The sequence below is a fragment of the Hemitrygon akajei genome, chromosome 4, assembly GCF_048418815.1.
Source record: "Hemitrygon akajei chromosome 4, sHemAka1.3, whole genome shotgun sequence".
Taxonomy (NCBI): domain Eukaryota; kingdom Metazoa; phylum Chordata; class Chondrichthyes; order Myliobatiformes; family Dasyatidae; genus Hemitrygon; species Hemitrygon akajei.
In genome coordinates, this window is record NC_133127.1 from 19,611,182 (window position 1) to 19,628,101 (window position 16,920).

The following is a 16,920-nucleotide window of genomic DNA, read 5'->3' on the forward strand; positions in this document are numbered from 1 at the left end:
AAGGCGATGCCTCAATAAGGATACCCATCACCCAGGACATGCCCTCTTCTCATTGCTACCATCAGTGAGGAGGTATAGGAGCCTGGAGATACACAGTCTTCTTCCCCTCTGTCATCGAATTTCTGAATGGACAATGTACCAAAACATGAACACTACCTCACTACTTTTGCCCTCTTTCTGCACTACTTATTTAATTTTAAAAAATATATTTCTTATCGTAATTTATAGCATTTTGTATGTATTGCACTGCAATGCTGATGCAAAGCAACAAATTTCATGACAATATATCAACGATATTAAACCTGATTGTGTTTCCGATTCTGAAATGAGCCCCGATGTATTAGGGCAAAATAAACTTTGCTAGAACAGAGGTTTGGACCTGCCAGTGGCCCTAGACCTTCTGAATCACAGAGCACATTGTGGTGAAGCTAGCAAGCTTGTGAGATCAGGGAGTGAGCAGGTGAACAGGTACTTAACCAGTCCTGCTGTGCAGATATTATCCTGCTGATCTGGGTCTGTTTCCCAGCTTGTTTGGTTGCATGTTCCCATTACTAATCAATCTTAAACCCAACAGGCTCATAACAAATTTTTGCCTTTCCCTGTGAAATGTTTCCATTAGCTTCAAGCCACATTGTTTGAGGTTCTCAATAGACATGCTGTCCAAAGTTCAAAGTAAATTTATTATCAAATTACATACAGTATACTTCACCATGTACAACCCTGGCCAGCCCTCACTGGAGGATCAGAGGTGGAGAGGGTCAGCAATTCTGAATTCCTCAGTGTTATTATTTCAAAGGACCTGTCCTGGGTCCGGCATGTAAATGCCGTCATGAAGAAAACATGGCAGTGCCTCTACTTTGTTAAGAGTTGTGAAGATTTGGCACAACATCTAGAACTTTGACTAGCTGTGTAGTGGACTGTATACTGACTGGCTGCATCACACCAAACCCCTGAATGGAAAATTCTTCAAAAAGTAGTCGATACAGCTCAGTCTACCACAGGTAAAGCCCTCCCCACCACTGAGTACGTCTACACAAAACGCCGTCATAGGAAAGCAGCATCCATCATCAGGGACACACACCACCTGGATGTGCTCCTTTCTCACTGCTGCCTCCGGAAGAAGGTACAGGAGCCTCAGCACTCGCACCACCAGGTTTAGGGACAGTTATTACCACTCCTGAACTAAAGGGGATAATGTCACTCAATTTCACTTGACCCAACATTGAAATGTTCCCAAAACCTATGGACACAAAATGCTGGTGGAACACAGCAGGCCAGGCAGCATCTATAAGGAGAAGCACCGTCGACGTTTCGGGCTGAGACGTCTAGTCCTGACGAAGGGTCTCGGCCCGAAACATCGACAGCGCTTCTCCCTATAGATGCTGCCTGGCCTGCTGTGTTCCACCAGCATTTCGTGTGTGTTGTTGTTTGAATTTCCAGCATCTGCAGATTTCCTCGTGTTTGCCCAAAACCTATGGACTCACTTTCAAGGACTTGCGATCTCAAGTTCTCGATACTTATTTCTTATTTAGTTATTTATAATTTTTTTTCTTTTTGTATTTGCACAGATGGTGTGTTTTGCACATGGTTGAATGCTCAAGTTGGAGCGGTCTTTCATTAATTCTGTTATTGCTCTTATTCTCTGGATTTTTTTAAGTTTGCCTGCAAAAAATGAATCTCAGGGTTGTACGTGGTGTCATATATGTACTTAGATAATAAGTTTATTTTGAACTTTGTGATTCATTTTCTTGTGGAAGTGGATACTAGAAATGAGGGCAGATCCTTGCCCCGAGCCATGTGCCCAGTAAGTTATGGCTGCAGGTCCACTTCAGCACTTTTTCAACTGAAATCCATATAGTCTCTTAAGACTCCAAACAGCTGTCAGGCTCAGCCATAGAGTCATAGACTCACACAGCACAGAAACAGGCCCTTCAGCCCAACTGGCCAAGCTACCCAAATGAGCTTGTCCCATCTTCCTGCTACAAACGAACTACGGGACAAACTCGGCAGGTCAAACATTTGTGGGTGAATAGGACTCCCTAACCCCCACCTCATTTCATTTAATTTTTACGTTTTTCCCTCTGTCTCCATCTTTCACCTACCTGCCACTGTCCTCCAAATCCAGCCCTCCCATCCACCCCCTCCCCACCATCTGGTGCATCCTGCCATTAACTTTCACCCCTCCTCGGCCCACCCATCAACTCAGACTCTTGTTCACCACTCCCCATCTCCTCCTTATCCTATATTGGCTATCCTTCCCCTCCACTCTCAGTATGCGGTATCTTGTGTCTCCAATAGCCTGTGTTTGCCCCATATCCTTCTCAGACTTTTGTTCCTGAACCCAGTGGTGTGGGATCTCTGTACCTCCTGCCCAATGGTTTAGCATGAAGAGGTCTGGATGGTGGGGGTGTTTGATAATGGTTGGTGCTTTCTTATATCCCTCTAAATCTTTTCTATAATCTTCGCAACTTTGGTTTGAAATATTTCAGTGACTCAGCACCTAACAAGCTCCAAGGTAAAGACTTCCAATAATCTCAGTTCTAAATAACTGTATCTTATCCCGGCTTTCCTTCCAGATCTAGATTCTCTGGCCAAAGGAAAATAACCCCTCTCCGTTCATCCAGCAGTTCTTCCAGCTCTTACATAGCTAAGCTTAATTTAACAGCAGTTTTAAAAGCAAATCATCATTTTTTTTTACCTCTGTTGCTAATCAGACTTTTGAACCATGAATCACAGTGACTCTGGAGATCACCTCTCCATAAATCAAACGCCCCAAACACGACTCATCTATCACAGGGCTCGAGGGGAGCAGCGGTGAAATACACTGTTAAAGCTGACACTGCAATGTACAACGCGGGATATAATTCCACCATTTCAAAGCCGTGAAGGGTTTTAATGGGAGAAGCCGACAGGAGGGTCAACAACTACAGATTAAAGGCAATTGTCGTAGGAACCAAGCGGGAGGGATAAAGCAATAATTGTTTACACGGTGAACGGCTCTGATTTGGAAACGAACTGTATTTGCCTGCTGCTTTCGTAGCCTCACTGGGAGTGTGGCAGACAAAGCATGTTTATCTGAAGCTGGAAGAGGGAGAATTATTACTTAATACAATAAATTACTGAGATTTGGAGCATACTGTCTGCATATTTGGTGAAAGTAGGTTCAATGGTAACTTTAGAAAGGGAATTGGATAAATACACAAAAATAATTGTACTGCAGGGAAGATGATGCAGAAGATATGTGACTGGTTGGAGAACTCTTTCAAAGGGATTGCACAGCATAATGGGCTGAATGGCACCTTTATACACTGTTTGCTCCTTTGATTTGCTTTTAATGGTCAATGCCTTTGGTTGTGATGAGAGACAGAGGATTAAAATTAGCAATGTGCCTCGCTATAACATGGCAGACCTTTCCGTTTGTCCTATGTACAGTACAAACTTCTCATCCTGCTGCTGCCATTTTGAAGGAGGCACAGGACCCTTAGGTCCCACACCACCAGGTTCCGGAAGAGTTATTACCCTTCGATCATTAAGCTCCTGAACCAGTGGGGACAATTTCACTCACCTCAACACTGAACTGATTCCACAACCTATGGACTCTACAATTCATGTTCTCAGTTCTATTTTGCAGTGGATTCTGGTTAATTGGGACACATTGGGACCACTGCTCTTGGGCCCAATTAAGCAGATGCACCAATGAGCCAGTTTCAGGAAAATAGCTAAAAAGGTATATAAAAAAAGACAAACTATCATTTAACCACGTAACAAATCATATATTTATTTGAAATATGGAACAAATTATAACACTACCAGTACTACTACAATACTATAAAACTGTGTATTAGTTCCTAATCATTATCAACAGAGGAATTCATCTGGTGTGTGCTGCCTAGCACCTCCGGTGAAGGGGCTTGTCATGTCCATTCTGGGGCAGTTCATTTACCCTTGGTCCTTACCAGACACTCAGCTCTCTCCTGTGGCTCTAAGAACTGATTGCACTGCTCCCCCCGCCCCAGTACACCGATTCAACAGGCGGGTTAAACTGTGTGAGGGTAGCTAGTGGGCCTCATACCAGCTCCAGCGGACTTGGTGGATGACAGCTACAGTGAGATCTAACGGCCAAGAAGGCGGCTTTGCCACTCTTTGTGGAGAGTGAAGATCATGATAAGGCACAGAAGAAGTCATGTTTATCCACTGAAAATGATTAACCAGTGGACTAATTAACTGGAATCTACTGTACTTACTGTTCCCAGCTATTTGGAACAGGTCAGGACATCTTAAGGCTGACACAAGAATCTACAGATGCAGGAATCTGGAGCTTATGTAGCTTTGACCTGAAATATCGACAATCTCTTTCCTCCCACAGATGCTGCTTGACTCACTGAGTTCCTCCAGCAGATTGTGTATTGAATCTTCTGGATGCTCCCAGTCTGTGTGTACTGAGACAACCAGAGGGGGCGCTATCCTCGGGGTTACCAGTTGTCGACATGTATTCAAAATCACTCGAGAATTACTAAAATATTAGAAGAGTATCGATTAAGATTAGGGTGGCACAGTGAGAGGAGTTGTAAATTCATAGCTCCAGTAGCCTCCATTCAATCCGATCCTTGGGCACTGTCTGTGTGGAGTTTGTGCATTATCCCCTGCGTGCTCCCATTGCTGCTAAAATCCTAAATAAGCATGGGTTAATAGGTTAATTAGCCACTGTAACATGACATTTGGATGGCAGGGTGGAGGTACGTCTCTACCAAAGGAGGTGTGAGGTGCCCCTTCCCTCCGCATGGCTGCAGATCACCTGCAAGATACAGCACTTGCTTTGGGTCATGTGAAGCCACGGGAGCAGGTGGTGGATGGTTGTATGAGCAGTTGGTGTATATCACAAGTCCTGGTTACGCGATCACTGACAGCAGGCAGGCAATCTCTGAAGTGTATTGATAATGACTGGGATCACCCGTCTTGTAAAGACACTGCCCAGAAGAAGGCAACGGCAAACCACTTCTCCAGAGAAATTTGCCAAGAACAATCATGGTCATGGATAAGACCATGATCACCGATGTCATATGTCACGGCACATAATGAATGAATGAATGAACTAACATGACATTCTTTGTAGGTGAGTGTTAGTACCTAGGGTGAATTGATGAGAACTTGTTTATTCATTGAAGGGTTGGGAGGGGGTACATCAGCTAAGCCAGCATTTGATTGCACATCCCTATTTGCCATTTTAAAAGGTAGTGGGAGTTACATTATTTATTTAGAGATTTATTAGTTAATAGTTCCAGACCCTCCCTACCCAATGAGCCTGTTCTGCCCAATTGCACCATTTGGCCAAGTAATCTACTGTACGACTGTAGCGTCTGGGAGGAAGCTGGGCAACAGAGCAGTCACAGAGAGAACATAAAACTCCTTACAAACAGCAGCAGAATTGAACCCGGGTCACTGGAGCTGTAATAGCGTTACACTAACTGCTACATTACAAACTGCACCTTTCTCAGCCGCTGCAATCCTTGATGTGTGGATAGGACCCACAATACTGATAGGGAGGGTGTGCCATGATTTTAACCCATCTGTGGTGAAGAAGTAGTGATATTTCCAAGTCAGGAAGTCATGGGATTCTGCCTGGTCAGACCGCACTTGGAGTATTGTGAGCAGTTTTGCGCCCCTTACCGGAGAGAGGATGTGCTGCTACTGCAGAGGGTCCAGAGGAGGTTCAGAAGAATGATCCCAGGAATTAAAGTATTGAAGTATAAGGAGCTTTCGATGCCCCTGGGCCTGTATGCACTGGAGTTTAGAAGAATGTGGTGGGGGGGTGGGGGTGGGGGGGAATCTCACTGAAGCCTATCCGATATGGAAAGGCCTAGATAGCGTGGATGTGAAGAGATATTTCCTATAGAAGTCTAGAAAGCACAGCCTCAGCATACAAGGAAGTCCCTTTAGAACAGAGATGTGGAGGAATTTCTTCAGCCAGAGGGTGCTGATTCTGTGGAAACAATAGCCACAGGTGACTGTGGAGGCCATGTCATTGGGTATCTTTAAAGTGGAAGCTGGAAGGTTCTTCATCAATACAGACATTAAAAGTTATTGGGAAAAGGCAGGAGAATGGTGTTGGGAGAAAGAATAAATCAGCCATGATTGAAATGGCAGCGCAGACAGAACAGACCAATTGGCCTAGCTCTGGTCTTTTGGTTTTATAAAAGGATATTATCATAGAATTAGAATAAATGGATGCTTCATGCACACTTGTTTCCATGTGACATTGCTCTTTGACTGTTAAAAAGGTGAATATTAGAAGACTAAAGTAAGTCATGCACACACTTAAAAACAAATAAGAATATTAAAACTTGAGAGTATGAAAGCTTTGCCGAATCTTTCTCCTTGCGGCTGATTTCTCCCGTTGTTAACAGCCTGTAGTGCTTGGGTTAAATTCAGGGGACAGAGCTGGGAAACCTGTGGAGCTTGGCATGGTGCTCCTGGCCTCCACTGAGGCAACATGTGGGCCATAAAATGGAAGTCCATGCCAAACCTTCACTCTGCGATGCCCTAGGTACAACATACGTGATGGCACATGTGGGTGGGGCTTAATGAGAATTCTCCCCGTTAATTTAATTAGAGGTTCACATGGTCACTCCCTCCATTGAAGTCTTGCACTTCTCAATAGCGCAGTGATGTTGTCTTGCACACAAGATCAGATTCATTCAACTTTCCCAGAGATTCAAGATCCCTTACCTGCTTACCATTAAAATTCCCAGTGTTACATTTCTGACAAAGCATTAACTTCATATCCTGCTCCACAGTTGTCTCCTGACCATGTCAGATAAAGTTTAGTTCAGATGAAGTTTCTCCACCAAAACATCACCTGTCCATTTCCCTCTATAGATGTGCCTCTGCAGGACTCAATCTGAGTGATTTTCTGGTCCAATTTTAAAAAATTTAATGATGCAGTGAGGAACATACTCTTGAGCTGCACCACCCAGCAACCCACCGATTTAACCCCAGCCTAATCACAGGACAACTTACAGTGACCAATTAACCTACTAACTGGTTCATCTCAGGACTGTGGGAGGAACTGGAGCACCCGGAGGAAATCCATATGCTCACAGAAAGAACACACAAACCTTTGAACTCCAAACACCGACACACTGAGCTACAATAGCCAACCATTAAATGCTATGCTACCATGGCACCCTGATATTCCAGTACCAACCACTTGGCTTTGAGTTTGAAGTCAGACGTGCCCCAGTAAGGATGACAGATTTCTTTCCTGAAGGACACTAAAGAACAATAAGTTTTAGTAAAGTCAATAATCTACTTCCATGGTCGAGATTTATGTGATTATTTGATTTTGAATTTGCTGGCTCTTAAAAATTCTATCTCAAGAATCTCTGCCTTGTAACTTAACCAGTTATGCTATCAAACCAGAGTAACACACACACAAAATGCTGTAGGGACTCTGAAGGACAGGCAGCAGCTATAGAAAGGAATGAAGAGTTGACATTTCGGGCTGAGACCCTTCATCAGGATTTGAAAGGAAGGGGAGACAAAGGCAGAATAAGAAGGTGGAGGGAGGGAAAGGAGTACAAACTGGTAGGTGATAGGTGAATTCTATGACAGATGGGCTCAAATAGCTAGAATTTTCTCTGAGGAGGAAGATTGTAGCTATTTCTTGATTCAGAGAGTGGTTGGAAGTTGTTTGTAATAGGGAATAATTGATAATTTATTTATTATTATTAAGTACTGAGATAAAATGAAATGTTTTTGTTTGTATGGCATCTGGAAAGATCATTTGATGCATAAGTAGATTGAGATGGTAAGAACAAAAAAACAATAAGAGAATGCAGTATACAGCAAACATGCGAAAATCTGCAGTTGCTGGAAATCCAAAGCAACACACACAAAATGCTGGAGGAACTCAGCAGGTCAGGCAGAAACTATAGAAATTAGTATACAGTCGACATTCTTCAGGACTGAGAAGGAATGGGGAAGATGCCTGAATAAAAAGGTTGGGGGGGGGGAGGGGAAGGAGGCTAGCTGGAGGGAGATAGGTGAAGCCTGGAGGGTGGGAAAGGTCACGGGCAGGAGAAGAAAGAATACATTAGGACAGGAGAGTGGACAATCGGAGAAATGGAAGGAGGACAGGACCCAGGGGGAAGTAATAGGCAGGTGAGAAGAGGTATGAAGCCAGAATAGGGAATAGAAGAAGGTGGTTGGGGGAATTATGTTCACTAGAAGGAGAAATTGATATTCATGCCAGCGGTATATAGTGTAACAAAGTGAGTCAAAGAGAAGACATTGGATTAGTATAAGGCTATGAGTTTAGTGTTGGTTTGACTGTAGACCCAATACTGACACAATGGGCCAAATACCTATTTCAACGATCAAGGATCAACTTTATTTGCCATATACGTTTACAGGTATTAGGAATTTGCCATGATGTGTGGACCAGGACACAACATGCAACAAACAACAACATCCAGCAATTACAAAGAATAAAGAATTCAAATAAAGTCAGAGGTTAAAGTGCAGATATGGAATAAAATGTACATAAATAACAGCATATATTTACAATGTAAAGAGCTTTTCCAATACTACTGAAAATCTCAAACCAGGGAATTTTCTCAGTAAGACATTCACCGGCTTGCTCAGAATCTCTGTTTATTCTTATTTTACATGAGGGAGCTGATCTGAAGCTTGAATGTTTATAAAATAAAAGCGCAGAGAATAAGTTTTGTGAGTTTTGTGTCTATGCTTGTGGAATGGAAAGGCGCTGGTAATTCTACAGGATTGGAGAGAACTGCAGTGTTCAGATTGGTAACATAACTACCTGCTGAGAGAGGACAGTCTGATGTAGCTTCACTGAATCCTGAAAGCACTAACTCACTTCACTAGCTCACTAATTTTGCTCCCTTTTTGCAGTACCTATCTCTGATGGTTTTGGCCCGAAACATCAACTGTACTTTTTTCCATAGGTGATGCCTGACCTGCTGAGACCCTCCAGCATTTTGTGCGTGTTGCTCGGATTTCCAGCACCTGCAGATTTTCTCTCGTTTATGGTCTCCTTGTTTAGTTTTTTAACATATACTCTGAGGTCACTTTATTAGGTATAGGAGCAACACTTGGTGTGGTGCTGTAGCCTATTCATTTCAAGGTTTGGCGTGTTGTGCATTTGGAGTGGTGTTCTTCTGCACCCCTCTGTTGTAAAGTGTGGTTATTTGAGTTACTGCTACCTTCTTGTCAGCTTACACTAGTCTGTTCACTCACCTCTGACTTCTCTCATTAACAAGGCTTTTTTTCTTCACACAGGACTGTCTCTCGGTCGATATATTTTTTTTAGTTTTTCACACCATTCTCTGTAAACTCTAAAGACTGTTGTACATGAAAGTCCCAGGAGATCGACAGTTTCAGAGATACTGAAACCATTCTGTCTGGCAGCAACAGTCAGTCTACAATCACAGTCATTTCTTCCCCATTCTGAGTTTGGTCTGAACAACTTGACCACATCTACATGCTTTTATGCGTTGAATTGCTGCCACATGATTGGCTGATTAGACATTTGCATTAATGAGCAGGTGTACAGGTGTACCTAATAAAGTGGCCACTGAGTGTATTTCTGAATGTAATTTACAGTATATTTTTGTATTGTACTGTACTGCCACTGCAAAACAATAATTTTCATAATGTGTCAGCGATAAGAAATCAAAATCAGATTCTGATACTTCACTGCTAATGGAAAATCACCTTTAAGATGCAGGCTTGACTTCTTTTCTGTGTTTTGTGCACATCAGATATCTAGCTGGCTTTACAGAACCATCCATGTTTATAGCACAGAAAAACAGGCAGTCCAGAACCAGTTTCTCTGCTCTCTCTTTGCCTCTTGACTGATAGATCCATCAACCTACATTATGTTCCTTGACAGGACTAGAACAATAATGATCCATATTAGACATAAATTACCGGGCATTGTTTTTACTGCCGGGAATATTTCCCACTGATGTATACACTCTCTCGAATACACAGTGGCAAGCAGTTCTGGTGACTTATCAGCACATCTGGCCGAATGGTGGCACAGTGGTTTAAACTACTGGACTAACATCCAGAAGGCTAGAATATCGATCAGGGGCCTCAGATTCAAGTTCTGCTGTGGCAGCTGGGATACATAATCACTTGTAATTAACTAAATCTGCCATAAAAAAACAAATATCAGTTAAACTGAATGCGGATCTGCTGGTGTTGTAAAAGCCCATCTGTTTCACTTTCACATTGAGAAACTGGACATCATTACTTTTTTGTCTGGTCTGAATGTGAAGCCAGACCCAGAGGGACACAGAGTGACTCGTGACTGACATCAAAATGCCGGTCTGACCAGTTAGGGATGGACAGTGCACGGAGACACAAGAGACGGCAGATACTGAAATCTGGAACAGCACATAAAATGCTGGAGGCATTTTGCAGGATCTAAGGAGGGAAAGGGGCAGTCGACGTTTAGGGTCAAGAGCCTTCATCCGGACTGAAATATAGAGGAAAAAAGCCTGTGTAAAAAGGTGGAGGAAAGGAGTTGAGCAAGAGCTGGCAAGTGATGGTTGGATCCAGGTGAGGAGACAGTGATCTGTTTACTGTCTACTGTTCTGTTTACTGTTCACCAGTGCTGCACACTAGACAATAGACAGTAGGTGCAGGAGTAGGCCCTTCGGCCCTTCTAGCCAGCACCGCCATTCACTGTGATCATGGCTAATCGTACACAATCAGTACCCCGTTCCTGCCCTCTCCCCATATCCCTTGACCCCGCTATCTATAAGAGCTCTATCTAATTCTCTCTTGAATGCATCCAGAGACTTGGCCTCCACTGCCTTCTGGGGCAGAGCATTCCACATATCCACCACTCTCTGGGTGAAAACGTTTTTCCGCATCTCTGTTCTAAATGGCCTACCCCTTACTCTTAAACTGTGGCCTCTAATTCTGGACTCACCCATCAGCGGGAACATGCTTCCTGCCTCCAGCATGTCCAATCCCTTAATAATCTTATATGTTTCAATCATATCCCCTCTCATCCTTCTAAATTCCAGTGTATATAAGCCCAGTCGCTCCAATCTTTCAACATATGACAGTCCCGCCATTCTGGGAATTAACCTTGTGAACCTATGCTGCACTCCCTCAATAGCAAGAATGTCCTTCCTCAAATTTGGAGACCAAAACTGCACACAATACTCCAGGTGGGGTCTCACCAGGGCCCTGTACAGCTGCAGAAGGACCTCTTTACTCCTATACTCAATTCCTCTTGTTATAAAGGCCAGCATGCCATTAGCTTTCTTCACTGCCTGCTGTACCTGCATGCTTGCTTTCATTGACTGATGTACAAGAACACCTAGATCTCGTTGTACTTCCCCTTTTCCTAACTTGACTCCATTTAGATAGTAATCTGCCTTCCTGTTCTTGCCACCAAAGTGGATAACCTCACATTTATCCACATTAAACTGCATTTGCCATACATTTGCCCACTCACCCAACCTGTCCAAGTCACCCTGCATTCTCATAACATCCTCCTGACATTTCACACTGCCACCCAGCTTTGTGTCATCTGCAAATTTGCTAATGTTACTTTTAATCCCTTCGTCTAAATCATTAGTGTATATTGTAAACAACTGCGGTCCCAGCACCGAACCTTGCGGTACCCCACTGGTCACAGCCTGCCAGTCCGAAAGGGACCCGTTAATCGCTACTCTTTGTTTCCTGTCAGCCAGCCAATTTTCAATCCATGTCAGTACTCTGCCCCCAATAACATGTGCCCTAATTTTGCCCACTAATCTCCTATGTGGGACTTTATCAAAAGCTTTCTGGAAGTCCAGGTACACTACATCCACTGGCTCTCCCTTGTCCATTTTCATAGTTACATCCTCAAAAAACTCCAGAAGATTAGTCAAGCATGATTTTCCCTTCATAAAACACTACATGCACTTTGAATTATATTTTAATAACCTATTTGTGGTAGTATTTTGTTTTATGTGCTGTATGTGATATATTTCCTGTGGGTGCATCGTGATCCAGAGAAACATTGTCCTGTTTGGTTGCGTGCATGTACAGAATGATGACAGTAAACTTGAACTTGCAGAAGGTGGAGAGATGAAAGGTGGGAATGTCTTAAAAGCCCCTTGGTGAAAGGTGGAGGTGACAGAAGACCGAAGATGATGGAGAAGGTAGAGCATGGAATAAAGGGACAATAAATATTGGTTTGGCCAGTAGTGACCTGAGTAAATATCGTGATTTGGCTGTTTTGCAGGGAGGAGGTGATAGGTGAAGCCAGGTGGGTAGGAAAGGTAAAGGGTTGCAGATGAAGGAATCTGATAGGACTGGAGAGTGGACCATTGGAGAAAGGGAAGGGGGAGGGACCCAGGAGGAGGTGATGGGCAGGTGAGAAGAGACCAGAAAGGGGAATTGAAAAAGATGGGAGGAGAAGATATTTCCCCCCAGAAAGGGAAATAGATATTCATGCCATCAGGTTGGAGGGCTACCCATATGCAATATAAGGTGTTGCCCCTCCACTCTGAAGGTGGCCTCACGGACCGACATATTGGAATGGGAATGTAAATATTCGGCCACTGGGAAGTTCTGCTTCTGGTGGGTGAAGCAGAAGTGCTGGAAGAAGCAGTCCCTCAGTTTTCCACAGGTCCCACAAAAACGGAGGAGGCTGCGTCGGGAGCACTGTTGGATGTGGAGGCTGGTGGGGCAAGCAGGTACTGTAAAGGACTACCACCCAGGATAATTTGCCTGAATTTAAGATTTATCTGCCCCGTGTACACCTGACCATCAAAACATGCAGTGAATTGCGCCATTTTGTGCTGGGGGCAGCCCACGAGTGTCGCCGTAGTCCCAGCGACAACACACCACTCGCTAATCCTCATCCCTACGTGTCTGGAATGGGGGAGGAAACCCGAGCGCCCGGAGGAAACCCAGGCGGTCGGGGAACCGAGCCCGATCGGTGATTGCTGACGCTGTGAAGCGACTGTTATCGTGCCGCCCTGTACCTCGAAACCCCTCCGATACATGTACTTATCCAAAGGTCTTTTAAATGTTGGTACTGTACCTACTTCAACCACCTTCTCTGGCCGCTCGTTCCATCTACCCACTGATTGAAGAAATTGCCTCCCGGGTCACTTTAATTTTTTTAACCTCTCACCCTAAACCTATGCCCTCTAGCTCTTAGTTACACATCCGAGGGGAGGGTCACTTATGCGTTCACACAGTCCAGGGCATGAACTCCGACCCTTCCAACCTCCTAAAAACTCAGACCCGCCAGACCTGGGCAGCATCATGGCAAATCTTCTCGGCGCTCTTTCCCGTTTAATGCCGTCTTCGCAAAGGCCCTTTTCCCATGGCCTGGGTGATTCAAGTTGTCTGCTAGATGCTTCTTAAATGCTGTGAGCGTATCTGCCTAACCTTTGGATCGGGCATCATTTCTGGGGAAAAAGTATGAAATAAAACATTTCCCCATATCAATCTTTTAAAACATTGTTTAATCTGGATAAGGTTTCGAAAACGATCAGATGAAAGGTGAAGGGACCCTTTTTTAAGCACGGCCATCTGTTCAGATCTATCATGGTTTGTCTGTCTGAACGAGCAGTGACAGCAGGTCTAATAATAATGTTCAAAGGGGACGGGAGGAAATCCATTTGAAACGACTGGGAGCGGTTTACTGGGACTAGCCAATCATCTTTTTTTTCAAGGGGGCAGCATATTTCACAATGGACTGAATGGCCCACTGCAACTGTCTCACACGATGGGCATATAACTGTATTTTCAACGCCATCGAGTTCCTGTGCGAGCTGGACATTTTAAATCGGTTTTCGACGCTACAAAGACACGAGAAATGAGATATTGATTGATACCGATAGACCTCCTTCCTTTAAGTCAGGGGTCCCGAGGAGGGAGTTAATGTGTGGAACTTTATGGAGTCTAATTTACTCCGTCCTGATTGAACAGCAGCTAGATTCTAGCTTCTCGCTGTTCTTAGTGAACGAAAGCTACCGGAGTTTTCAGATCTGCTAACGCTCGAGACACACAGGCATTGTCCATTTAGTTCCAGCGAGAATGGGCGAAAGGGTTAACCCCCAGATCCTTCAGATTAGCCCTTCCAGCACACAGTCCAACTCCGCGTCCTTCACTTCGCCTCTCGCTGGCGAATTCCCGCGCTTGGCAGGACGGGATTAAACGCTTGACAGCTCCGCTCCGCCACCGAGAGCAACGCCGATCTTTAAAAGACGCAGTAACCTCTAACCTGTCTGCACAGCTAGACATTGCATTTTTAAACGGGCTTAGGACAACACGTTCAATAAATTAGCGCGACTCGAGGAATGCGATAGCGAAACGATCTCAAATAAAACGCAGACAAGTCCAGCAATCCCCTTTAATATATACACTGTACATCTATATCAATATACTCCGGGAAATATACATTCGCACTCACAAGTTTGCGGACATATTCACATATTTGCATACACGCACATCTAAATACATGCTCGCACTTACAGTCAAACACAAACTCACACACACGTTCATACACACATCAACGCACAAAAGTACTTCAGGACTCACTTATTAACAGATTCATAAACTTACACTTAAGCACAATCACACGCGCGCGCGCGCACGCAGAATTTCACACAGGCACGCACACACACACACACACACACACACACACACACACACACACACACACACACACACACACACACACACACACACGCACGCACACTCACACATCAGCGCATTATCTTCAATTATAAAAATGTGTTAGACTAGGATAGACAGGGCAGGACTTCGCAGGAACCGACTGGTTCCCCAGTTCTGGATCCCATTCCCACTGTGTGTCTGCTAACATTGCTATGGAACCCATTCTGCTCCAGTGAAGATATCTCTCCCTCACTATCCGTTTATTTTCTTCTCTCTTCCCCTTCTCTCTTTCTGAACCTTAACTCCCTGGTTTATCCGAACTGGTTAAAGTCGCCTTTCATTCTTCCTTAAGACATGGCATAGATCTGATCAAATAATTTCCCGAACATATATTTCTACCCTGGGGTTTCATTGCATCGAAAATACTGAAAGAAAAAAAAACTAATCTTCACTGGGTTGAAAAGTTGAAAACCCACTTCCCCGCGAAATAAATCCCCACTGTTAGGACAATGAACCCCAAATCTAATCCTTAAAATGCAATGTAAGTGTCTGTCCGTGCAAGAGCAGCCCGCTGTTCACAGTAACCCCGTCAAAAAAGATCTATAATAAAAAGCCACTTCTGCAAATTTTGAAACGAATTACAACTATTGGATTTCAAAATTTTAACAGACTGTTGAGGTCTCTATATGTCTACCAGTTATAAATAGCATGATACGGCTCGTGCCCCTACATCTCCCTATTAAAAATACCGAGTACTTACCAATAAGTGTCAAGGCAAAATAAATCCCCATCAGCAACATTGCGTGTGAACCGCTCCCTTCTCGCAAATTCAAATCGATTCAAAAATCACTTGTCCAATCGTGTATAAAAATTATAATCCGCTGGGTTTTGCTGGGGTCTTTCCTTGGTATCATTCCTTATAAGATTCGATGCGAAAAAAAAACAAGCGTCCGTTCAGTTTGATGGGGGAAGGAAAAGAGAAGCTCAGAACTCTTCTAAATCCCCAGTTTTAAAAATTTCTTTCGTTAAAAGAGCAAAGACAGCTTGTCAGTTGAGATCGCGGTTTCCTGCACCGCCCGCACTGGGGAGGGTTTTAAATCCGCTGTGTTTAGATAGTAAATCATTTGCTCTTTCTGTCCCGAACCACTCTGAAAGAGGGAGACTGTAAAATATCGGCGCACGGCTATCCAGCTGTGAGCCCCTCTCGCTCTCTCGCTCTCTCTCTCTCTCTCTCTCTCTCTCTCTGAAGCTCCTATGTTCTGCCGCCTGGCGTCAGTGGCAACAAGGCACCGCTTAAAGCAAGGAACTTGCCCACACTCACAGTCCACCTGAGCGCCCAGGACCAATCTACACGGTGCTTTGAGCGCCAGTTTCTGCTGCTGTGAGTGTCCCATGGATAGGCACTCTGTGGCCAATTTATTAGGGATGGAATTGGAACTCTGTGTGGCCCACCGCCCTCCGACCCACCACCCTCCGACCCACCACCAAGGACATATACACAGAAAGGTGCAGGAAAGGGCCAGTAACATCATGAAGGGTCCCACCCTCCCTGCTGGTTGACTGTTTGTCCCACTCCCAACAAGGAGAAGGCTACGTAGCATCCACACCAGGACCACCAGACTCAAAAACAGTTTCCTTCTCCAAGCAAAACGGCTGATTAACGCGTTCACCCACTGACCTACCCCACCACAACCCCCCACCACTACTTCATCATTTCTTGCCAGTCACCTTATGTTCAGACACTCCTGTGCCTAGCGTCACCTTATGGACATACAATCAATCAATAAGAATAGCTAACACGAGGAAATCTGCAGATGCTGGAAATTCAAACAACAACACACACAAAATGCTGCTGGAACACAGCAGGCCAGGCAGCATCTATAGGGAGAAGCGCTGTCGACGTTTTGGGCCGAAACCCTTCGTCAGGACTAACCGAAACGTCGACAGCACTTCTCCCTATAGATGCTGCCTGGCCTGCTGTGTTCCACCAGCATTTTGTGTGTGTTGTAATAAGAATAGCTATTTTATTTGTTTTTTGTAATATTATTGTTCTTTAGTGTTTTTTCATGCATAGGATTGGAATAACAATTATTTCATTCTCCTTTACACTTGTGCACTGGAAATGACATTAAATAAACTTGAATTTTCCACTGCTGTAGCCTATCTACTTCAAGGTTCAATGTGCTGTCTGTTCAGTGATGCTCTCTGCACACCACTATTAAAATGTGTGGTTATTTGAGTTACTGTCACCTTTCTGTC

General features: G+C 44.2%; 1 protein-coding gene across 1 annotated transcript in view; it reads right to left on the reverse strand.

Annotated features, from left to right (window-relative positions):
- The window catches only part of gfra4a (GDNF family receptor alpha 4a), a 211,428-nt gene extending 195,533 nt beyond the window's left edge, over nucleotides 1-15,895 (reverse strand). Inside the window, exon 1 of the mRNA XM_073042134.1 lies at nucleotides 15,422-15,895. Coding sequence (XP_072898235.1) covers nucleotides 15,422-15,461 — 40 coding nt within the window. The 5' untranslated portion in view covers nucleotides 15,462-15,895. The remainder of the gene's footprint in view (nucleotides 1-15,421) is intronic.
- Between the last annotated feature and the right edge of the window lie 1,025 nt (nucleotides 15,896-16,920).